The sequence below is a fragment of the Schistocerca nitens genome, chromosome 2, assembly GCF_023898315.1.
Source record: "Schistocerca nitens isolate TAMUIC-IGC-003100 chromosome 2, iqSchNite1.1, whole genome shotgun sequence".
Taxonomy (NCBI): domain Eukaryota; kingdom Metazoa; phylum Arthropoda; class Insecta; order Orthoptera; family Acrididae; genus Schistocerca; species Schistocerca nitens.
In genome coordinates, this window is record NC_064615.1 from 1,068,537,875 (window position 1) to 1,068,562,899 (window position 25,025).

The following is a 25,025-nucleotide window of genomic DNA, read 5'->3' on the forward strand; positions in this document are numbered from 1 at the left end:
ATCGTTCTTGATCTTCATTCCGGCGCTTGTCGTTACGCCGGAACACTCAACGAGTAGTTGGAACTCTTCTGCAGAAATACTGAGCCATGCTGCCTCTAGAGCCTTCCATAATTGCGAAAGCGTAGCTGATGCAGGATTTTGAGCACTAACTGAACTGACCTCTCGATTATGTCCCATAAAGGTTCGATGGGATTCGTGTTGGGTGATCTGGGTGGCAAAATTATTCTCTCGAATGGTCCAGAATGTTCTTCAAAGCAGTCGCGAACAGTTGTTGTTTGGAAACATGAAGTCCATGAATGGCTATAAACTGTCTCCAGGTAGCCGACCGTAGCTATTTCCACTCAATGATCGTTTCATTTGGACCAGAGAAGCCAGTCCATTCCATGTAAACACAGCCCACACCATAATGGAGCCACCACCAACTTGCACAGTGCCTTGTTGGCAATTTGGATCCATGGCTTCGAGGAGTCTGTGTCACACTCAAACCCTACCATTAACTCTTACCAAATGAAATTGGGAATCACCTGACCAGGCCACAGTTTTTCAGCCATCTAGTGTCCATCCGACATGACCACAAGTTCAACAGAGGTCTCCAGTAGATTGTAACTGATGCTTCTCTGCCACTTTACTATAGTCCCTGCAGCCTTACAGTGACGATAGAGCACAAAAATTGCACCGCGATTCCATAGTACAGGCCCCCTTCCGACGTATTTCCAAGAGAGAAGTAGCACACTCAGGTCTCTAGTAGTTTGTAACTGGTGCATCGCTTAAACTTTACTGTAAGCCACGCACACTTACAATGACGATGAGACACAAAAACTGCCTGGAAATAGCCTACGTAACCCCAAGTGGCAAATACTGGCCTTAGGAATCTAGTAGCTAATAAGTGATGCATCGCTCGATTTTGACAGTAGTCCACACACGCTTGAAATGACGATGAGACACAAATTAGCTCCGTGATTACATACTCCAGGCTCCCTGCTGGTGAATCTCCAAGAGACAATTACCGCCCTCAGGTCTCTAGTAGCTTGTAACTGAAGGAACGCTGCCACTGTACTGTAGTCCCCGCATCGTTACATTGTCGATGACACACAAAAATTGCTTCGCGATTGCATACCACAGGCTTCCTGAAATCGTACCTCTAAGAGATACATACCGGCATCACGTCTCCAGTAGATATTAACTGATGCATCGTTGGCACTTTTCTGTAGTCCCCGCACTTTTTACAATGACAGTGAGACACCAAATTTGCTCCGCGATTGCAGACTGGAGGCTCCCTGCCGACATATCTTGAAGAGACAAATATCGCCCTCAGGTCTATAGTAGCTTGCAAGTGATCCATCCCTGCCACTTTACTGTAGTCCCCGCAGTCATACAGTGACGATGAGACAGAAAAAAATGCTTCGCGATTCCATACCAGTGGCTCTCTGCCGACATATCTCCAAGCGTCAAATTTGGCCCTCAGACTTCTAGTAGTTTGTAACTGATGCATCACTGCCACTTTACGTTAGTCCCAACACCCTTACAATGACAATGAGACACAAAAAATGCTTTGCGACTGCATACCTCACTCTCCTTGCTGACTTACCTCGAAGAGACAAAAACCGCCTTCAGGTCTCAGTAGCAGGTAACAAATGCATTGCCGCCTCTTTACCGTAGTCCCTGCACCCTCACAGTAACAAAGAGAACCAAAAATTTGTTCGCAATTGCGTACCACAGGCTCACTGCCGACGTATCTCCAAGCGATAGACATCGCCCTCAGGTCTCTAGTAGGTTATGACTGATCCATTGCAGCCACTTTAGTCCCCGCACCCTTAGAATGACGAGCAGACAGAAAAATTACTTAGTGGTTGCTTACCACATTCTCCCTGGCGACGATCTCGAAGATACAAATACTGAACTCATATCTCTAGCAGCTTAAAACGGATGCATCAGTGCCACTTTAGTTTTATCCCAGCACCCTTACAATGACGATGAGACACCAATATTGCTACACGATTGCGTACCACAGGCGATCTGTAAACGTATCTCCAATGACAAATACTGCCGTCAGGTTTCTAGCAAGTTGTGTTTTTATTTATTTATTTTTTTATTGTTCCGTGGAACCAAATTAAGGAGAAGTCTCCATGGTCATGGAACGAGTCAATAAATGAAATTATAACACGATAGTAGAAACAGATAAAATGAAATACAAGAAACGTATTCAGGCGCAATCCGTAAATTAAAATAAAGAAAATCAACAATGTAACACTGGAATTTGCTTAATTTTTCAGCTCTTCCACGAGCTCCTCGACAGAATAGAAGGAGTGAGCCATGAGGAAACTCTTCAGTTTAGACTTAAAAGCGTTTGGGCTACTGCTAAGATTTTTGAGTTCTTCTGGTAGCTTATTGAAAATGAATGCAGCAGAATAGTGCACTCCTTTCTGCACAAGAGTCAAGGAAGTGCATTCCACATGCAGATTTGATTTCTGCCTAGTATTAACTGAGTGAAAGCCGCTAACTCTTGGGAATAAGCTAATATTGCTAACAACAAACGACGTTAAAGAAAATACATACTGTGAGGGCAATGTCAGAATTCCCAGACTATTGAATAGGGGTCGACAAGAGGTTTTCGAACGTACACCACATATAGCTCGAACAGCCCGTTTTTGAGCCAAAAATACCCTTTTTGAATCAGAAGAATTACCCCAAAAAATAATATCATATGACATAACCGTATGAAAATATGCGAAGTAGACTGCTTTTCGTGTTGAACTGTCACTTATTTCAGATAGTGTTCTAATGGTAAATAAAGCAGCATTTAGTTTCTGAACAAGATCCTGAACATGGGCTTTCCACAACAGCTTACTATCTATCCGAACGCCTAGGAACTTGAACTGTTCCGTCTCGCTTATAATATGCCCATTCCGTCTGATCAAAATATCGGTTCTTGTTGAATTGTGAGTTAGAAACTGTAAAAACTGAGTCTTACTGTGATTTAACATCAAATTATTTTCCACAAGCCACGAACTTATTTCATGAACTACATTATTTGATACTGTTTCAATATTACACACAAGATCCTTCACTACCAAGCTGGGGTCATCAGCAAACAAATATTTTTGAATCACCTGTAATACTAGAAGGCATATCATTTATACACTCCTGGAAATGGAAAAAAGAACACATTGACACCGGTGTGTCAGACCCACCATACTTGCTCCGGACACTGCGAGAGGGCTGTACAAGCAATGATCACACGCACGGCACAGCGGACACACCAGGAACCGCGGTGTTGGCCGTCGAATGGCGCTAGCTGCGCAGCATTTGTGCACCGCCGCCGTCAGTGTCAGCCAGTTTGCCGTGGCATACGGAGCTCCATCGCAGTCTTTAACACTGGTAGCATGCCGCAACAACGTGGACGTGAACCGTATGTGAGTTGACGGACTTTGAGCGAGGGCGTATAGTGGGCATGCGGGAGGCCGGGTGGACGTACCGCCGAATTGCTCAACACGTGGGGCGTGAGGTCTCCACAGTACATCGATGTTGTCGCCAGTGGTCGGCGGAAGGTGCACGTGCCCGTCGACCTGGGACCGGACCGCAGCGACGCACGGATGCACGCCAAGACCGTAGGATCCTACGCAGTGCCGTAGGGGACCGCACCGCCACTTCCCAGCAAATTAGGGACACTGTTGCTCCTGGGGTATCGGCGAGGACCATTCGCAACCGTCTCCATGAAGCTGGGCTACGGTCCCGCACACCGTTAGGCCGTCTTCCGCTCACGCCCCAACATCGTGCAGCCCGCCTCCAGTGGTGTCGCGACAGGCGTGAATGGAGGGACGAATGGAGACGTGTCGTCTTCAGCGATGAGAGTCGCTTCTGCCTTGGTGCCAATGATGGTCGTATGCGTGTTTGGCGCCGTGCAGGTGAGCGCCACAATCAGGACTGCATACGACCGAGGCACACAGGGCCAACATCCGGCATCATGATGTGGGGAGCGATCTCCTACACTGGCCGTACACCACTGGTGATCGTCGAGGGGACACTGAATAGTGCACGGTACATCCAAACCGTCATCGAACCCATCGTTCTACCATTCCTAGACCGGCAAGGGAACTTGCTGTTCCAATAGGACAATGCACGTCCGCATGTATCCCGTGCCACCCAACGTGCTCTAGAAGGTGTAAGTCAACTACCCTGGCCAGCAAGATCTCCGGATCTGTCCCCCATTGAGCATGTTTGGGACTGGATGAAGCGTTGTCTCACGCGGTCTGCACGTCCAGCACGAACGCTGGTCCAACTGAGGCGCCAGGTGGAAATGGCATGGCAAGCCGTTCCACAGGACTACATCCAGCATCTCTACGATCGTCTCCATGGGAGAATAGCAGCCTGCATTGCTGCGAAAGGTGGATATACACTGTACTAGTGCCGACATTGTGCATGCTCTGTTGCCTGTGTCTATGTGCCTGTGGTTCTGTCAGTGTGATCATGTGATGTATCTGACCCCAGGAATGTGTCAATAAAGTTTCCCCTCCCTGGGACAATGAATTCACGGTGTTCTTATTTCAATTTCCAGGAGTGTATAAATAACAAACAGCAGCGGCCCCAGCACCGACCCTTGGGGAACGCCCCACTTAACAGTGCCCCATTGGGACTGAACATCACTACCACTCTCAATATTGCGGAGAATTACCTTTTGCTTTCTGTTCTTAAAGTAAGAGGCGAACCAATTGTAAGCTACTCCCCTTACTCCATAATGGTCCAACTTCTGCAGTAATATTTTGTGGTCAACACAGTCAAAAGCCTTCGTTAAATCAAAGAAAACATCTAGCGTTCGCAACCTTTTATTTAATCCGTCCACAACCTCACAGAGAAAAGAGAATATAGCATTTTCAGTTGTTAAACCATTTCTGAAACCAAACTGTACATTTGACAGCAAGTTATGTGAATTTAAATGCTCCAGTAACCTTGTATATACAAGTACAAGATATGGCTAAGTACTGGGCTAACATACATAGAACAATACTTCAGCATTCTGCTAGATACCCCGTCATATCCATGAGAGCTCTTGGTCTTTAGTGATTTAATTATTAACTCAATCTCCCTCTTGTCAGTATCATGGAGGAGCATTTCAGGTAACAGTCTCGGAACACTTTTTTCGACGAGCGCTATATGATTCCCTGTTGGGACTAGGTTTCTATTTAGTTCACCTGCTATATTCAGAAAGTGATTATTAAATATTGTACACATATGTGACTTATCAGTAACACGGACATTCCCACTACGCACTGATTCTATATCCTCGACCTGTCTCTGCAGACCATCCACTTCCTTTACGACTGACCATATGGTTTTAATTTTATCCTGAGACTTAGCTATTCTATCTGCATACCACATTCTTTTTGCCTTCCTAATAAATTTTTTAAGCACCTTACAATACTGTTTGTAATGGGCTGCTGCATTTAGATTTTGACTGTTTCTAACGTTTTGATATAATTGCCACTTTGTTCTACAGGATATTCTTATCGCTCTAGTCAGCCACCCAGGCGGCCTGTTTGTGCTAGTACCCTGTTTTGAACGTTCTAACGGAAAGGAACTTTCAAAGAGCACGAGAAAAGTCTTGAGGAAAGCATTATATTTATCGTCTACTGTATCAGCACTATAAACATCTTGCCACTCTTGTTCCTTGATAAGGTTTACAAAGGTCTCTACAGCAACTGGATTAGATTTCCTAAAAAGTTGATAACTATATTTAACATGTGTTGCAGCACAAAAATCTTTTAGAGTTAAAACTTACGCATCATGATCTGAAAGGCCATTCACTTTTTTGCTAACAGAATGCCCTTCTAGTAATGAGGAATGAACAAAAATCTTGTCTGTGGTTGTTCTACTGTTCCCTTGCACTCTCGTTGGAAAGAATACGCTTTGAATAAGATTATATGAATTAAGGAGGTCTACCAGCATCCTTTTCCTTGCAGAATCACTTACACAATTAATATTGAAGTCACCACATATAACTAACTTTTTGTATTTCCTATAAAGTGAACCAAGAACCTCTTCTAGCTTTAGCAAAAATGTTGTGAAATCGGAGTCTGGGGATCTATAAATAACAACAGTTAGAAGTTTAACTCCACTAAATTTAACCACACCTGCACAACATTCAAACACCTTTTCAGTGCAGCACTTTGAAACATCAGTTGACTCAAATGGGATACTGTTTTCACATACATGGCTACTCCCCCACACCACAAAGAGCTCATAGAAAAGCTGCCAGCCAACCTGTATCCTGGTAAAGGAAGCCTCTGAATTATCTCCTTATTTAAGAAGTGTTCAGATATACCAGTAATTTCAGAATCAACATTTATAAGCAGTTCACTAACTTTATCTCTAATACATTGTATATTTTGATGAAATATATTAATTCCTTCATTACTCGGATACCTAAGCTTTGTAGAAAGTGGTTTCTTTGTTAGAGAGACTTCCCTTAAGCAGGAATACCTATCAGCTGACTTCAGTCTAAAAAAGGTGCAGCTCTAACACCCACTAGTACAGGAATTTTCCCATGAGTGATCCCACCACCCCCACCTATGCTGTCACCTACAAGCTTTGCCAACCTCCCCTTTCCATACCTGTTGAGGTGCAGGCCATGTCTAGTGAAACCCGCCCTGCTGATAGACTCCACCGACACCACTGAAATGTGACCCATGCTTTCTGTCATCAGCGCACCCCCAAGTCATGTTATTACGCCTGACGGCTGTATTAAGATGAGGCCGATCGTGACGCTGAAACAGTTCCACGAAATGCACGTTCGTGTTGCCAGTCTGAGTGGCTATCTTTTCCAGGTCACCATCTATGTCATGCTCCCCATCCCTATCAATACTATTACCAGCCCCACCCACAATCACTACCTGATCCTCTTTAGTAAAATCCCTACATAACCCCCCTATGTTAACAGTCACCTGAGCCAATCCTGCATTAGGCTTCACAACGCTGGTGACCTGGTACTCACTTCCCAACTGCTGGCCTACACCTCTACCATGAGAACTAACTAACAGCAGAACCTTCTTCTTTCTCTTAGACTTTGCAACTGTCCCAGCCATCGTAACTGCTGAGGTCTGCTGCATACTTGCTACATCTACAGCTACTAGAGACTCCTCTCCACTAAACTCTGACAGTTGGTCATATCTATTGCAAACACCAATAGTAAAACTATCTGAAAATCTCCTTCTCCTAGCAGATCTCTTGCCAACAGCCAGCTCCCATTCCCCAACCCCCTTCTCCCTCCTCATACTATCTAGCTCCTCCTGTGCACCTGAAGGGCACAGATCTTACGCTCCTGCTCCTCTAGCAACTTACTCTTGCTACATAACCTACAGTTCCAGGAGAGGATCTCACCAGAATGCCCACTGGCTTCCCCACTGCATTCCCCCCAGTGAAAATACTTCAAACAAGTCTCACACCGCAATGCACTACTCACGAACCTACGGCAAAGCCCACACTTCTCACTCATGGTAAAATTTTACAGTTACTGAAACAAGAAAACTACTTTATCTAAGTTCCGCTAGTACAATAAGAAGATGTTAAAAAACTGACTACAGTAATCACAAACTTACTCTACAAGGGAAGTAACTACTATTATTAACAGTATTAATCAACACCAAATGAGAATATAACAAAAAACTATCACAGAAAGAAAATCAAACGTCTAGTGACACAGTAACGAAACTGAAAGCAGTTCCCAAAAATTTCTTCTGAAATTATTTCACCAGAAAACACGAAGAACACCGGTTGAAGACTACTAAAGTTCCTAAATAAACCACTATACACAAACAATTAATTAGTACTTAGCTTTCGATGCGCCGCTACAGCTGCAACTGGTCAGCGCGGAATGTAAACACAGGTAAGAGGTTAAGTTGCTCGATACGAAACACTCACGAATATCAGGTCACAACACAAGGAAGGCGGAGGTAAACCACTAACAAGTCACTTGTATAGTAAATATTATCACAAAAACCGTTAAAATACGTTTCTGAAACCTAAAAATATATAAACACTTAGAGCGCTTATGACGTCACACCAGATTAATTGCTGGCACTTTACTGTAGTCGCCGCACCCTTACAATGACGATGACATACAAATATTGCTTGCGATTGCATACATCAGGCTCTCTGCAGACACACCTCAAAGAGAAATATACCGCCCACAGGTCTCTAGCAGCTTGTAACTGATGAGTCGTTTAAACATCACTGTAGTCCCCGCACCCTTACAATGACAATGAGACACAAAAATTTCTTAGTGATTGCATACCACAGTCTCCCTGCCTATCTCCAAGAGACAAATATTGCCCTCCGATCTCTAGTAGCTTGTAACTGGTGTATTGCTGCCACTTTACTGTAGTCCCGCAACCTTAGAATCAAGAAGAGACACTAAAATAGCGTCGTTGTTGCACACCAAATTCTCCCTGAAGACTTATCTCGAAGAGATAAATGCTGTTGTGGACTGGCAAGAGCGCCAATCCACTATGAGAGGAAGCCGAAAGGGACGCGTTTAAGCTCATGCAGGATGGCGTGAGGTCTGGAACAGGACAAGGACTTTATAGTAGCAAAGAACGTACGTAGCTGCTGGAATACTTAACTTTAATCCATAATTGGTGAACATCGCTCTTGACAGTACATGTTTTACAGCATCAATAGTAACTGGTAATGGCGCCTTGCTAGGTCGTAGCAAATGATGTAGCTGAAGGCTATGCTAACTATCGTCTCGGCAAATGAGAGCGTAATTTGTCACTGAACCATCGCTAGCAAAGTCGGCTGTACAACTGGGGCGAGTGCTAGGAAGTCTCTCTAGACCTGCCGTGTGGCGGCGCTCGGTCTGCAATCACTGATAGTGGCGACACGCGGGTCCGACGTATACTAACGGACCGCGGCCGATTTAAAGGCTACCACCTAGCAAGTGTGGTGTCTGGCGGTGACACCACAAATACTGCCCTTAGATCTATAGCAGCTTATAACAGATGCGTTGCTGGTACACTACTGTAGTCTCCGCACCCTTGCAATGACAATGAGTCTCATAAATCCCTTCACGATGGCATAACACACGCTATCTGAATACGTATGTTCAAGGACAAATACTGAGCTCTGGCGTTTGACACCTTGTAACAGATGCATTGGGGAAACTTTTCTTTAGTCCCCGCACCCTTAGAATGACAATGACATACCAATATTGTTTTGCGATTGCACACCTCAGGCTTCCTGCCGACGTATCTCCAAGAGTGAAATATAGCCGTCAGGTCTCTAGTAGCTTGCAACTGATATATACGCGCTCCTTTGCTGTAGTCCCCGCACCTTTACAGTGACGATGAGACACAAAAATTGGTTTACTATTCCATACTAAAGGCCCCCTGCCGACGTATCTCCAAGAGAGAATTACCGCCATCAGCTCTCCAGTAGCTTGTAACTGATGCATCGGTTCCTATGTGGTGTAGTCCCTGAACCCTTAAAATGACAATGAGAAACAAAAATTGCTTCGTGATTGCATAGCAGTCTCCCTGCTGACATCTCCAAGGGAAAAATACTGCCCTCCGGTCTCTTCTAGCTTGTAACTGGTGTATTGCTGCCATTTTACTGTAAACACCGCACCCTTAGAATGACGAAAAGACTTAAAAATTGCTTTGTGATTGCATACCAAATTCACCCTGCCGACGTATCTCGAAGAGTCAAATACTGCCATCAGATCTCTAGCAACTTAAAACAGATGCATCGCTACTACTTTACCTTAGTCCCTGCACCCTTACAATGACGGTGAGACACCAATATTGCTTTGCTATTGCATACCTGAGCCCTCCTGCCGACACAACTCCAAGAGAGAAATACTGCCCTCAGGTCCCCAGTAGCTTGTAACTGATGCATCGCTGCCACTTTACTGTAGTCCCCGCACTCTTACAATGACGATGAGAGAAAAAAATTGCTTCACAATTGCTTACCACAGAGTCCTTTCCGACGTATTTCCAAAAGAGAAATACCGCCATCAGGTCTCTAGTAGCTTATAACTGATGCATCGCTTGCACTTTACTGTCGTCCTCGCAACCTTACAATGACGATGAGACACAAAAATAACTTAGTGATTGCATACCACAGGTTCCTTATCGACGTTTCTCCAAGAGAAAAATAGCGCCTTCAGATCACTAGTGCCTAGTAACTGATGCATCGATGCCACATTACTGTAGTACACTCATGCCTTCAATGACAATGAGACACAAAAATTACTTCGCGATTGCGTACCACAGGCACCTTGCTGACGTACATCCAAATGACAAGTACCGTCGTCTGGTGTCTAGTAACTAGTAACGGATGTATCGCTGCCACTTTGCTGTAGTCACTGCACCGTTACATTGACGAAGAGACACAATTGCTTCCCGATTGCGTACGGAAGGCTTCCTGCCAACGTATCTCTAAGAGATAATTACCGCACACACGTCTCTATTTGCTTGTAACTGATGCATCGCTGCCATTTCTCTGTAGTCGCTGCACTCTTACAATGACGATGTGCCATAAAAGATGTCTTGCGATTGCATACGACAGGTTCCCTGCCAATATATCTCCAAGAGCAAATACCACCATTAGGAATGTAGTAGCTTGTAAGTGATGCATCGCTGCCACTTTACTGTAGTCCCCGCAGTCATACAGTGACGTTGAGACACAAGAATTGCTTCTCGAATGCATACTGAAGGCTCCCCTCTGATGTATCTCCAAGAGACAAAAACAGCCCTCAGGTGTCTAGCAGCTTGTAACTGATGCATGGCTGCCACGTTACTGAAGTCCCCACACCATTCGCACCATTCGAATGACGATGAGACACAAGAATTGCTTTTCGACTCGTACTAAGCCTCACTGCCAAAGTATGGCCAAGAGATATATAACTCCCTCAGGTCTCTAGTAGTTTGTAACCTATGCAACACTGCCACTTTACTGTAGTCTCCGCAACCCAACAATGAGGATTAGACACAAATATTGCTTCGATATTTCAAACCGCAGGGTACCTTCCGATGTATCTCCAAGAGACAAATACCGCCCTAAAGTCTCTAGTAGCTTGTAACTGAAGCACCTCTGACAGTTTTCTGTATTCTCTGCACTCTTACAATGACGATGAGACAGAAAAATTGCTTCACGATTCCATACTAAAGGCTCTCTACCGACGTATATCCAAGAGACAAATATTGCCCTCTGGTCTACAGCAGCTTGTAACTGGTGTATTGCTGCCAGTTTACTGCAGTCCCGCACCCTTAGAATGAAGAAGAGCGTCGTGGTTGCGTACCAAATTCTGCCTGAAGACTTATCTCGAAGAGGTAAATACTGCCCTCAGATCTCTAACGGCTTAAAACAGATGCATCGCAGGCACATTAGTGTAGTCCCCGCATACCACAGGCTATCTGAATACATGTGTTCAAGAGACAAATACTGAGCTCTGGTCTTTGACTCCTCGTAACAGATGCATTGCTGACACTTTTCTTTAGTCCCCGCACCATTAGAATGACAATGACACACCAATATTGTTTTGCGATTGCACACCTCAGACTTCCTACCGACGTATCTCCAAGAGTGAAATATAGCCGTCAGGTCTCTAGTAGCTTGTAACTGATGCATCAGTGCCTCTTACTGTAGTCCCCACACCCTTACAATGAGGAAGAGACACAAAATATTGCTTCGTGGTTGCATACCACATTCTCAATGCCGACGTATCTCGAAGAGCAAAATACTGAACTAAGATCTCTAGCAGCTTAAAACAGATGCATCGGTGCCACTTTAGTTTAGTCCCCGGACCATTAAAATGACGTAGAGACAGCAATATTGCTTTTCGATTGCATACCTCAGCCATCCTGCCGACACACCTCCATGAGAGAAATACTGCCCTCAGGTCTCCAGTAGCTTGTAACCGATGCATCGCTGCCACTTTCTGTAGTTCCAGCACCCTTACAATGACGAAGATACAAAAAAAATTGCTTCACAATTGCTTACCATAGACTCCCTTCCGACGTATGTACAAAAGAGAAATACCACCATCAGGTCTCTAGTAGCTTATAACTGATGCATCGCTTGCACTTTACTGTCGTCCCCGCAACCTTACAATGACGATGAGGCACAAAAAATTGGTTATGATACCATACCACAGTCTCCCTGCCGACGTATCTCCAAGAGAGAATTACCGCCATCAAGTCTCTAGTAGCTTGTAACTGATGTATTGGTGACTCTTTACTGTAGTCCCTACACCCTTAGAATGATGAAGAGACACAAAAAAATTATATCGCGATTTCATACTACAGGCTCCATGGCTACGTATCTCCAAGACAGAAATACCGTCCTCAGGATTTTCGTACCTTGTAACTGATGCATCGCTGCCACTTTAGTGTAGTCCCCGCACACTTACAATGACGATAAGACACAAAAATTGCTTCGCGATCCACACAACAGGCTCCCTGCCGAAGTATCTCCAAGAGGATGATAGCGTTCTCAGGTGTCCCGTACCTTATAACTAATTCATCATTCTTCCCTTGCATTTGTCCCCGAATCTTACAATAACAATGAAACAAAAAAATTGGCACTCTATTGCAAACCACAGGCTCTTTATGACGTTTCTCCAAGAGTGAAATACCGCTTTGTGGTCTCTAGTAGCTTGTAACTGATACTTCGTTGCCACATTACTGTAGTCCCTGCACTCTTACAATGACGATGAGACACAAATATTGCTTTGCGATTCTATACTACAGGCACCCTGCCAACATATCTAGTACTTTGTAACTTATGAATCACTGCAACTTTACTGTAGTCACTGCAGCCTTAGAATGAGGATGAGACAAAATTATTGCTTCGTCAATGCATAAAACAGGCTCCCTGCCGACTTATCTCCAAGAGACAAATACGGCTCGCAGGTCTCTAGTAACTAGTGACTGATGCATCGCTGCCACTTTACTGTAGACCCCGCGTCGCGTCGCTATATATACTAAACGATACATGAAGACTTCTCCAGAAGCATCTACTGTCAACATATGGATCTTTTCTTGAGAGTCAAGTTTCTCTTTTCGCGATGCACTACTGACAGTTGTTTGTATCCCTTGCATTGTCATATTAGCGATTTAACAAAGAAAATGCGTCGCTATTGATTTCGAAAGGACGCATGAAGACTTCTGCCCAAGTGTGTGACGCTGCCAGTGTCAATGTATTGATCTCCTCCTGGGAATAAGGTACCTTTTTCCCGATGCACCGCTACCTCGTTGGTGAATCCCTCACAACTTCACATTGTCGAATTAACACAGAAATTGCGTCGCTATTATACAGGATGTTACAAAAAGGTACGGCCCAACTTTCAGGAAACATTCCTCGCACACAAAGAAAGAAACTATGTTATGTGGACATGTGTCCGGAAACGCTTAATTTATTCAAATCACATTAATCATGGAATGGAAAAACACAGCTGCAGAACGTACCAGTGTGACTTCAAACACTTTGTTACAGGAAATGTTCAAAATGTCCTCCGTTAGCGTGGATACATGCATCCACCCTCCGTCGCATGGAATCCCTGATGCGCTGATGCAGCCCTGGAGAATCTCGTATTGTATCACAGCCGTCCACAATACGAGCACGAAGAATCTCTACATTTGGTACCGGGGTTGCGTAGACAAGAGCTTTCAAATGCCCCCATAAATGAAATTCAAGAGGGTTGAGGTGAGGAGAGCGTGGAGGCCATGGAATTGGTCCGCCTCTACCAATCCATCGGTCACCGAATCTGTTGTTGAGAAGCGTACGAACACTTCGACTGAAATGTGCAGGAGCTCCATCGTACATGAACCACATGTTGTGTCGTACTTGTAAAGGCACATGTTCTAGCAGCACAGGTAGAGTATCCCGTATGAAATCATGATAACGTGCCCCATTGAGCGTAAGTGGAAGAACATGGGGCCCAATCAAGACATCACCAACAATGCCTGCCCAAACGTTCACGGAAAATCTGTGTTGATGACGTGATTGCACAATTGCGTGCGGATTCTCGTCAGCCCACACATGTTGATTGTGAAAATTTACAAGTTGATCACGTTAGAATGAAGCCTCATCCGTAAAGAGAACATTTGCACTGAAATGAGGATTGACACATTGTTGAATTAACCATTCGCAGGAGTGTACCCGTGGAGGCCAATCAGCTGCTGATAGTGCCTGCACATGCTGTACATGGTACGGAAACAACTGGTTCTCCCGTAGCACTCTCCATACAGTGACGTGGTCAACGTTACCTTGTACAGCAGCAACTTCTCTGACGCTGACATTAGGGTTATCGTCAACTGCACTAAGAATTGCCTCGTCCATTGCAGGTGTTCTCGTCGTTCTAGGTCTTCAAAAAAATGGTTCAAATGGCTCTGAGCACTATGGGACTTAACATCTATGGTCATCAGTCCCCTAGAACTTAGAACTACTTAAACCTAACTAACCTAAGGACAGCACACAACACCCAGCCATCACGAGGCAGAGAAAATCTCTGACCCCGCCGGGAATCGAACCCGGGAACCCGGGCGTGGGAAGCGAAAACGCTACCGCACGACCACGAGATGCGGGCTTCTAGGTCTTCCCCAGGTCTTCTAGGTCTTCGCGAGTCATAGGCTGGAACGTTCCGTGCTCCCTAAATCGCCGATCAATTGCTTCGAACGTCATCCTGTCGGGACACCTTCGTTCTGGAAATCTGTCTCGATACAAACGTACCGCGCCACGGCTATTACCCCGTGCTAATCCGTACATCAAATGGGCATCTGCCAACTCCGCATTTGTAAACATTGCACTGACTGCAAAACCACGTTCGTGATGAACACTAACCTGTTGACGCTACGTATTGATGTGCTTGATGCTAGTACTGTAGAGCAATGAGTCGCATGTCAACTCAAGCACCGAAGTCAACATTACCTTCCTTCAATTGGGACAACTGGCGGTGAATCGAGGAAGTACAGTACATATTGACGAAACTAAAATGAGCTCTAACATGGAAATTAAGCGTGTCCGGACGCATGTCCACATAACTTATTTTCTTTATTTGTGTGAGAGGAATCTTTCCTGAAAGTTTGGCCGAACCTTTTTGTAACACCCTGTATACTAAAGGATACATGAAGAGTTCTCCATCAGCGAGTATCGCGTCTAGTGTCAATGTATTGATTTCCTGTAGAGAGTCGTGTGTCTTTTTTTTTTTGGATGCACTATTGCCAGTTTACTGTATCGCTTGAATTCATACATTGGCGATTTTTCACAGAAATTGCGTCGATATTAAATATTAATGGATCGTTTAAGACTTCTATTTAAACGAGTAACACGGCTGCAGTCATCCTATGGATCTTCTCTTTTGAGTCAAGTGTTTTTTCCGATGCACCACTGCCAGATTACTGTATCCCTCGCAACCTCACGTTGACGAGTTAACACAGAAATTGCGTCGCTATTAAACACTGAGAGATCCATGTAGACTTCTGCCAGAGCGTGTGAGGTTACTACCATCAATCTACTGATGACTTATTTTGACCGCACTATCATTTTTCCGATGCATCACTGCCTGCTTGCTGTAACCCTCACAATTTCACATTGTCGAATTAACACAGGAATTGCGTCGCTATATTTACTAAACGATACATGAAGGCTTCTCCAGAAGCGGGTAACGCATCTACTGTCAACATATGGATCTCCTCTTGAGAGTCAAGTTTCTCTTTTTCGATTCACTACTGACAGTTGTCTGTATCCCTTGCATTGTCACATTGACGATTTAACACAGAAATTGCGTCGATATTAAGTATTAGTGGATCGTTGAAGACTTCTCCTTAAACGAGTAACACGGCTACAGTCATCCTATGCATCCATTGTAGAAAGCATTTCCAACCACTTTAAATTTTTTTGTTGGGAGACTATTGTTATTTAGTATGTGTGTGTAAGAAAGGAATCCTGACTTCTTGGCTGTACATATTTGGTGAATCTTGGAAATTACGTGATCCTTTTTTTATGTTTCATTCTCTACTCCAAATTGCATCCTTCAGTGGACTGTTCTCAGTTCACCCCACTGTAGAGCGTTTTTAATGAAATACCAGATGAGCTTCAGTTAGGATGGAGAAAATCTTTATGGGATTATATGGGAGGCGATTTCCATCTAGTTGATTTGCTATAAAACAAAGAGGAACCTGGAAAACTCGGTCTCAACTGAAGGAGTATGGGCTGATTCATTTCTGGGGTAGGGAGAGAAAGGTTATCTACAACTTGTACAGAAAGCAAGTTGTGTTTATAAGAGTCGTAGAACATGATTGGAGCTGATAGCTGAGCAGTGATGCGAGATGAGTTTGTAACATACCCACTGTTTTACTCAATCTGTATACTGAGCAAGCTCTAGAGGAAGCTAACGAGAAATTTGGAAAAGATATTACAGTTATGGGAGAAAAAGAAGTTACTCTTAGGTTTGTGAGGTTTACCGATTACATGGTGTCTTGAAAAGAGAGTGTTGGGTGATTACCAAGTAACAGATGTATCGAATTATATCAGGCAATGCTGATAGGGTTTTGGTATCATGTATCGAAACCACCCCACCAGTGTCTTCAATTTGGGAACCAAATTGTAATTTCTGTCAGATGATGACAGTAGTCGAGCAGGATCTAGCGGACCCAATGGTGCGTACCTGCTGAGCCACCTCTTCTTCAGCTCAGCACCACAAGCGCCCTCTGCTGCTGCAGTATAGGAAGGCTGGCGGCAACCACTCAACTTCGAGACACTTTGCTGCTGTGGCGATGCCACCTAATCGCGGCCCCGACTCCATTGTTTGAGATTTAGTGCAGAGAGTCCCTTCCTTGCTAACACTCTGATAGGTGGACTCTGTTTCTTTCCGGATTGTTTGTGATGTGTCTTCGCTTGGCGAAATACAACTCAAGTAAATTTTCTGTTTACTGTGTTAACCTGTTCGCTAACCATTTCTGGTCCTGTCAAAGGTTTCGTTGCGTTTGTCGAAATCTGAACATACAACCTTCATCACATCAGGCTTATACGCTAACTACTATGCTACTATGCTACCTGCGTTAAATTATTATCATGACTCTGATGACCCAGTCACAACGATCAATTGCATCCTTCAGAAATTCGGTTTCACACAATGTAAGCCAATTTCTGTGATTGTTATAACTGTATATGTGACGCTGGACTGTATCTTGTGTGAAAGGACCTAGTAGTGTTTGGTTAGTGTTGTGTACGCAGTATGCGTATTTAGTTAGCATCGTTGTGTGTGTGTGTGTTTGTGTTTGCGTCTTTGGTGTTTTTATCTTGTGCGTTGAAGTGGAAGTAAGAGCGCCAGACCCAGGTTGGTTCAAATGGCTCTGAGCACTATGGGACTTAACATCTATGGTCATCAGTCCCCTAGAACATAGAACTACTTAAACCTAACTAACCTAAGGACAGCACACAACACCCAGTCATCACGAGGCAGAGAAAATCCCTGACCCCGCCGGGAATCGAACCCGGGAACCCGGGCGCGGGAAGCGAGAGCGCTACCGCACGACCACGAGCTGCGGACGCCAGACCCAGGATTCAGGACCCAAACTCATCAAGGAAGAAAGCCAGAGAAGGAATTAAAAGTGAACTGAATAATGGTTGTGGCAGTTTGTCAACTGCGAACGGTTCGTGCATGATGTTGAGCGCTCTGATAGGAGGAAATACTGCGAGTACTTGCAAGTCGTTGTCCTTCGGTCATCGTCGAGATCCAAGTACTTCGCCGGGACATGAAGCCATTCGTTTTAGTGATGTGAGTTGTCGTTTTATTCGTCAATGTACTATAATAACTTTTTTGGGCCTACTGGTGAACTAGCTGTCAGCAACCTTATAAACTTCGCCACAGAGAGAACGAAAGTTTAATATACTGTGAACGATGCACAGAATTCATCGATTACCTACGTCCTCTTTCCTAAGAACCAAGATGAATGACATACGTTATCAACTACAACGTTAAAAATCACTTACCCTTAACGAGCATTCTAAAATGGAGTATCATTTAGAGTGTTTTATTGAAAAATATTCTAGGTATAAAAAATAACAAACAGATACACCATTTAACAAGAGACTGTTTATTCTGTAAAACATTTCCAACTATACAACTGTACCATAGTATTACTGTTCACTCATCAGTATATGTATTAGAGAAATACTGAACGCCACACAATCGTTAGCAGAGAGATACACGATCTCACTTTTCCTTAGAACGGTTGGCCGGTTGGCATAACAATTACATCGTGCACCTGCAACAAGAATTGACACGTTACAGGTAAGAGCTTGAAATAATTGAGCTACATAACTTCATTTCAATATAGAATTTTTTTTTTAGAAGAGGGAACGCCTCACGCCCAGTAACATTAGATGTGAATATAATTAAGATGTCATTAGCAAACATTTTGCAATATAGCTCCAGCTTTTTAAAATAACTTAACAAACAATAATTGCTGCAGATATTTTGTGCGATAAGGAGTATTTCCAATCTCACGACCGTATTAGCCCTTCGTCCATGGAAAACTATTTACTTTCCAGACAATATATTGTATAAACAAGACTTAATGAGAGCAGTTAAACGCCGAAAGGTACAGTGTGGGTGCCCAAGAATTTAGAAACCCTACTGCAGCTAAATAGAAAAGACGAATATTTTATTGGTACCTCCGACCACTGCACTGATGAGAAACCAGTTGCCAGGTCTTTTTATCGAATAGAAGGTTCTTAGCATACCCTGTGATTGTTAGCTGTCTCTTTTGGCACACCGAAATTTTCCATTTGATGGACGTTCATCTTCACTACTTTGGGAATACTTACGGAACACCGCTATAACGATCAGCGGTTCCGTCATTCAAAGTGCAGTGAAATTACGCTGATGAGCCAAAATATAGTGACCACTTGCTTAATAGCTTGTTTGTCCGTCTTTGGAACGAAATGTGTCACTGGTTCTTCGTATCATGGATCCGACCGTTTGTTGGTAGGTTTGTGGAGGTATGTAGCATCAGATGTTTATGCACAGGTCATGTAATTCGGTACATAAAGTGTCGCTGATTTGTGTACACGATAATGGCGCCCGATAGCGATCCAGATGGGTTCCATAGAATTAACAGGCGAATTTGGTCGCCAAAAAAAAAATCAGCATGAGTTCATTATAATGCTCCCAAAAACCACTGTAGCACGGTTCTGTCTCCGAGACACGGCGAATTGTACTGCTGAAAGATGACATCGCTGTCAGGGAAGACATCAGCAATGAAGGGATGCAGGGGGTTTGCAGCTGTGAGCGTGTCTTCGATTACAACAGCTCCTATATAAGAACGGGAGTATGTCTCCCATAGCATAAAGCCCCTATTACACGATACACCTAAACTGTACACTACGTATCAGTGCCCCAAGCGTGCATATCTGTAATTACAGGCTGGTTCACGTAGACCTTGTAACCTCCCCTCAAAAAATTCGAATGACAATACTTAATAGAAATGGAGCCAAGTGTAACCTCCCGCAAAAATATTAATGACAAGGACAATTAAATGAAAATAAGCAATCTGACTCAAGTACAAGTTCCCATTAAATAATGAAACATAATCCCATGACAATGGAAGTACAGTGATAATCAAAAATCAATTAAACCGAAAAGTCGGTGTTTGCCCTGTGCGAAACGAGAATAAATTTCTTACCTTAGTGAAACTGCATGTCAAAATTCTGCTCTTATTGTTCTCTGGCGCTTGCATGAAAAGCATTGGAAGTACCTTTTAAAAATCTTTGTTAAAAGGAAATGGAAGGAAATTTGAATGATTGTCTCTAAAATTGGTTTTAAATCAAAATTATTATTGGGGGCGATTTTTGAAAGTTAAATTACAATGAGTGTTCGTTACATTATCTGATGAGCGCAAAGCTGCATGATTATTTATTTAAATAAATTATACCTCGTCCTGAATCTCGACCATTGCGATGCCGACGCCCGCCGACTGCTCTCCGCTACTGCTAGCAACCGACTCCCAAGCACTACTGAGGACTGACTACTGCACACTGCTACTGACTGACTGACTGCTCGCTATTGCGAGTCGAGCGCAACTGCTCTGGTCAGAGATTCTACAATGTCTCAGCATCGCTGCCGCACAACATACGTGTTTCATAACCCTCCACTGGGGGGGCAAAAATTTGGCAGCGATGGTGAGTCATTTGGACTTGCCATCGTAACAAATTTTTCCTTTAATTAATTAACATTTACAAAATATTTGGATGTAATACATGAATTAAATGTTGTGCGCATGCACCAATTACAAAACATTACAGACAAGACAAAATATAAGTACAATGAGTAGAGAGCGTATCAGAAAATCAGAAAAATGTATATACAAATTATTTGACAAATAACAAAGTGCACACGCACTGTAAGATTCTGTAGCATTTTCATAACAGGCAAAAAAAAAATCATGTTGACAAGTGTCATGAGTGCACATGCACTGCAGTGGACAACATATCAGTAAAAAACGAAATGTATATACAATGAGTAACAAGTGACATAAATCATAAAAGGTATACAGAATGAACACAAATCATATCGTAAATTGGGAAGAGTGCAGAGGCACTGGAGTTCAGTTGAAAACATATTCACATAAGTGCACATGCACTGAAAAGCTTTTGAACATTTTCATAACAAATAAACACAAGGGTAAATAATCATCAAATCACAAAAAGTATATACAATAGAGATGACAAGAGTGCACACATACTGCACTTCAAAACAAATCGAAAATGTCTTTAGTATTTTGACAACAAATGGCAAAAATCATGTCGACAAGTGACACAAGTGTACTCGCACTGGAGTTCAACAAATCGAGAAAAAATGTATATGCCATGAACATAAATGGTGTTAGTAAAAAAATGATTTTCACTATTAGGATAGGAAAGGAAGGATTGCATCATGGTTGTAGCACTTTAGTTTGCACATAGCTGCACTGAAAGTCCATATCTTTCCACAGAATCACAACTAAGTGATACAATCTGCAGTTCCGTTCCCAGAAGTATTTATCAGCTTATCAAGACAGTGAAACGTCGTAGTAGTATTCCATACTATCATTTGGCAGTATACCAGGTACACCAAACAGTGGGACCAGAATAACGTCTTCATCGGTTACGGTGGTGGACAGCATGTCGTGTCAACACCACGCTTTTAAGAGGCGGCACACCAACGTAGAATTAGTGCAAAAACCAAATATAGTGCTCCATGATAATGAGGATGGACAAGACAAATGGATGTTACAATAATTTCAGGTAGTTAGGTCAGAAGGTGAAGGACATTAACTAACACACAAGTCTTGATTAGTGATTACATAAGTAGTTTGCGGTATCCATACTCTAGTCATTGAACATTTCTGTACCATGAATGTAGTATTACAGAAAAATGTTCATTAATTAATTTAAAGACAAGAGTGGTAATCAATCGCCATCAAGTATTGAGTATTACAAAACATTTTTCCTCATTCAAATGACATATTTACAAGTAACTATTAACATTCAGTGGCCTAGCAACTTTCGATTAGTACAAAATATTTATCATCATTCAGTATTAATATGGGAAGTCATCATTGAAAACACTAACAAAACGTTAAGTTACATTAATTATTGGCACTCAGTGGCCAGCAAGTATTGAATAGTATAAAACATTATTCATCATTCAGTATTCTTCATATCATTAAGAAATCATTATTAAAAATCAGTTAATTACAGTCATAGCCTTAATAATCATGGGCATAATAAGTAATTACATTAATTATGGGCACTCAGTGGCCAGCAAGTATTGAATAGTATAAAACATTATTCATCATTCAGTATTATTCATATCATTAAGAAATCATTATTAGAAAAATCAGTTAATTACAGTCATAGCATTAATAAGCATGGGCATTATAAGTTACATTAATTATGGGCACTCAGTGGCCAGCAAGTATTGAATAGTATAAAACATTATTCATCATTCAGTATTCTTCATATCATTAAGAAATCATTATTAAAAATCAGTTAATTACAGTCATAGCATTAATAATCATGGGCATTATAAGTTACATTAATTATGGGCACTCAGTGGCCAGCAAGTATTGAATAGTATAAAACATTATTCATCATTCAGTATTCTTCATATCATTAAGAAATCATTATTAAAAATCAGTTAATTACAGTCATAGCATTAATAAGCATGGGCATAATAAGTACTCTCATTACAATAGATAGTGGCAATTAAGTTTAGGTATCATTAAGAAGTCATTATTCAAGTGACATACTATTCAGAGCTGATCAATGTTATTCAGAATTATCATAAACTAGTGACATTATCTGGGACTGTTAATACATTTTGTTTTTTCTGCTAGCAATGCATTGCTTTGGGTAATTATAAGGGAAAGCAAGAAGAAATAAGAGAAAAAATTGCTTCTAGGTTGTTCCTATAAATGAAAAGATTGTGTAACGTCATTCGTCATGAGTCAGCTGTAGCAAGGTTATCACATTTATAAATGATAGACACAAGTGGGTAAGAAAAATGCAAGTACTAGAACAGGTATAATAAGTAACAAGTTTAGTAAGTATCATAAAAAGCTTCTCCTGAAAGAAAAATACAAAATGGATTATTGAGCTGAAAGAAGAAACGCAGACTATGCTGAAAAGTAGTGAACTTCGAATTAACAGGTAGTGAAATGTGTATAAAAAATGTGTTCCTTAGCTGTCCTTTCCAAAACCTTCAGTCATCCTACTACGCAATATAACACCTGCTGTCAAAGTAAACTGCAACAAATACTTAAATAACTACATAGCATAAATACATAACTTCAACATTATCCTCATCTGTAAAGAAAAACTTCATTATTCATATCATCATAACTCCATCATTATCATCACCTGTAAACAAAAACTTCATTATTCATAGTACCATATTCTTCATCATTGTTCATTATCAGCATTCATTATCATCTGCAAAAATCATTTCATTATTCATCACACAACTATTCCTAATCCCTAGCATATTTCATCACTTAAAACTAAAATGTGTAGTTCTGTCTGACAGCTTGCATCAATCGCTTTGTATTCTGAAAGAAAAAATTAGTTAAGACTGCTATTCTGCGATGTGTATAATATATTCTGGTTAATGCTTGTTAATTCTGATCCATTTACTCGTCCTCATTAGCTTATTGCATCTTCTTTCGTTTATTCCATAGGTGAAATTCCCACTTCTGTTTAATTCATTTCCTGTACGCATCATTTATTTCTGAAATTGATGAACAAAGATTAATGTCTTGCATTTAAATCATATACCCATTAAATAGTGACTGGTTAATGGTGACTCAATTAAGCATACAACATAACATGACAGAAAAACGTAATATGTCAAAAGCATAGACAGTGTTCAAAGGCAAAAAATGTACAGAGAATATCATAATGCAGCAGCAAAAAAAAAAAGAGAAAATGTAAAATAGTCACGATGTTAAGATATCACAGGGCAAAAAATTTCAAAGTCAACTGGTGTGTGTTATACCTTAACTAGTTCACAGTGCATACAAACAAAACAGGAAAACAGTCATACACACAAAAAAATGGAAAATGTGCAGTCTGATGTGTAACACAAAAAAGGCGACCTGCTAACCTTACCTTGCCGGGCACTTGCCAAGAAAAAATACGATAATCATCAATAGGTAGTCACATAAATGTAATTGCATAAGTGGTCACAAAATGTGTAAGTTCATCTGGAAAATATGCACGGTCTGATGTGTAATGACAAGAAGAGCGACCTGCTAATCTTACCTTGCCGGGCACTTGCCAAGAAAAAATACGATAATCATCAGTAATTAGTCATGTGAATATAATTGCATAAGTGGTCATAAAATGTGTAAACGGCCTCATAGCATGTTACATCGTAAAGTGGTTTCATTCGATAAAGGGTTTAATGTTTGACACATGATGGTTGCCTTTCGATTTTCTGGTTCTCAGAGTTTCGACGTGTACAACATTGGGGTGAGGAATGCTGCGAATCCGATATGGACCTGCGTATAGAAGTTCAAATTTACTGCACTTACCTTTTAATTTGCTGGATAAATAGTGTGTACGTACTAATATCTTCTGTCCAACGTGAAAGTCTCGGTGTCTACAAACCTGTTTTTGCTGTCTTCTCCGGCGCTCTGCGGCACGTTTGATGTTGTTCAGCGTAATGTCAATTATTTCGTGGTGTCGTAATCGACGAGATGTAGGAAATGTTACTAATTCTTTGATTTTGTTTGGTGGTTCAACGTTTTTCAGTATAACAGACGGAGGTAGCATAGTGGATTCATTTGGAATGGAATTAATTACATCTTGAAATGAGTGTACGTGTGTGTCCCAATTAACATGTCTTTTGTGGCAGTATATCCTACACAGTTTACCAATTTCTTTCATTATTCGTTCACAAGGGTTCGAAGAGGCGTGGTACTTGGATATATAAATCGGAGAAATGTTTCTAGCTCGTAACATGCGTGTCCATATAGCAGAACGAAATTGTGATCCATTATCTGAAATTACTTTCATCACATGCCCTACATGAAATAAGAAATGCTTTACAAATGCTTTCGAAACAGTTTTGGCAGTAGCTTTACGTAACGGAGTGAAGGTAACAAATTTCGAAGTGAGTTCAACAGCGACAAAGATGTAGCAAAAACCTCTATTAGTTCTCGGAATTGGACCAAAAATGTCTACTGCAGCCATATGTCTTAATTTAACAGGTATAATGGGATATAATGGAGGAATGTGTGAAGTGGTGTCAGACTTAGCTTTCTGGCAAATTTTGCATGACGCTATAACTTGTCGTATACGTTTTTCCATGTTTGTAAAATAACAGTTCTGTCTCAGTATCAGAAAACATTTTCTTGCTCCGTAATGTGCGTAGCTTAAATGAGTGTACCAGATTAATTTGTTAACAAGTTCGTCAGGAATGCATAATAACCAATTGTTGCTGTCTGGATGAGAGCGGCGAAACAGAATGTCATTGCGTACAGTGT

At 42.0% G+C, this 25,025-nt stretch overlaps 2 protein-coding genes across 2 annotated transcripts in view; both read right to left on the bottom strand.

Annotated features, from left to right (window-relative positions):
* The window catches only part of LOC126237454 (dehydrogenase/reductase SDR family member 11-like), a 421,354-nt gene that overhangs the window by 230,734 nt on the left and 165,595 nt on the right, over positions 1 to 25,025 (bottom strand). The gene's annotated exons all lie outside the window — the stretch shown is intronic.
* Positions 18,077 to 25,025, bottom strand: part of LOC126237457 (farnesol dehydrogenase-like) — a 71,529-nt gene continuing 64,580 nt past the window's right edge. Inside the window, exon 6 of the mRNA XM_049947594.1 lies at positions 18,077 to 18,263. Within this exon, the coding sequence (XP_049803551.1) occupies positions 18,222 to 18,263 (42 nt within the window). The 3' untranslated portion in view covers positions 18,077 to 18,221. The remainder of the gene's footprint in view (positions 18,264 to 25,025) is intronic.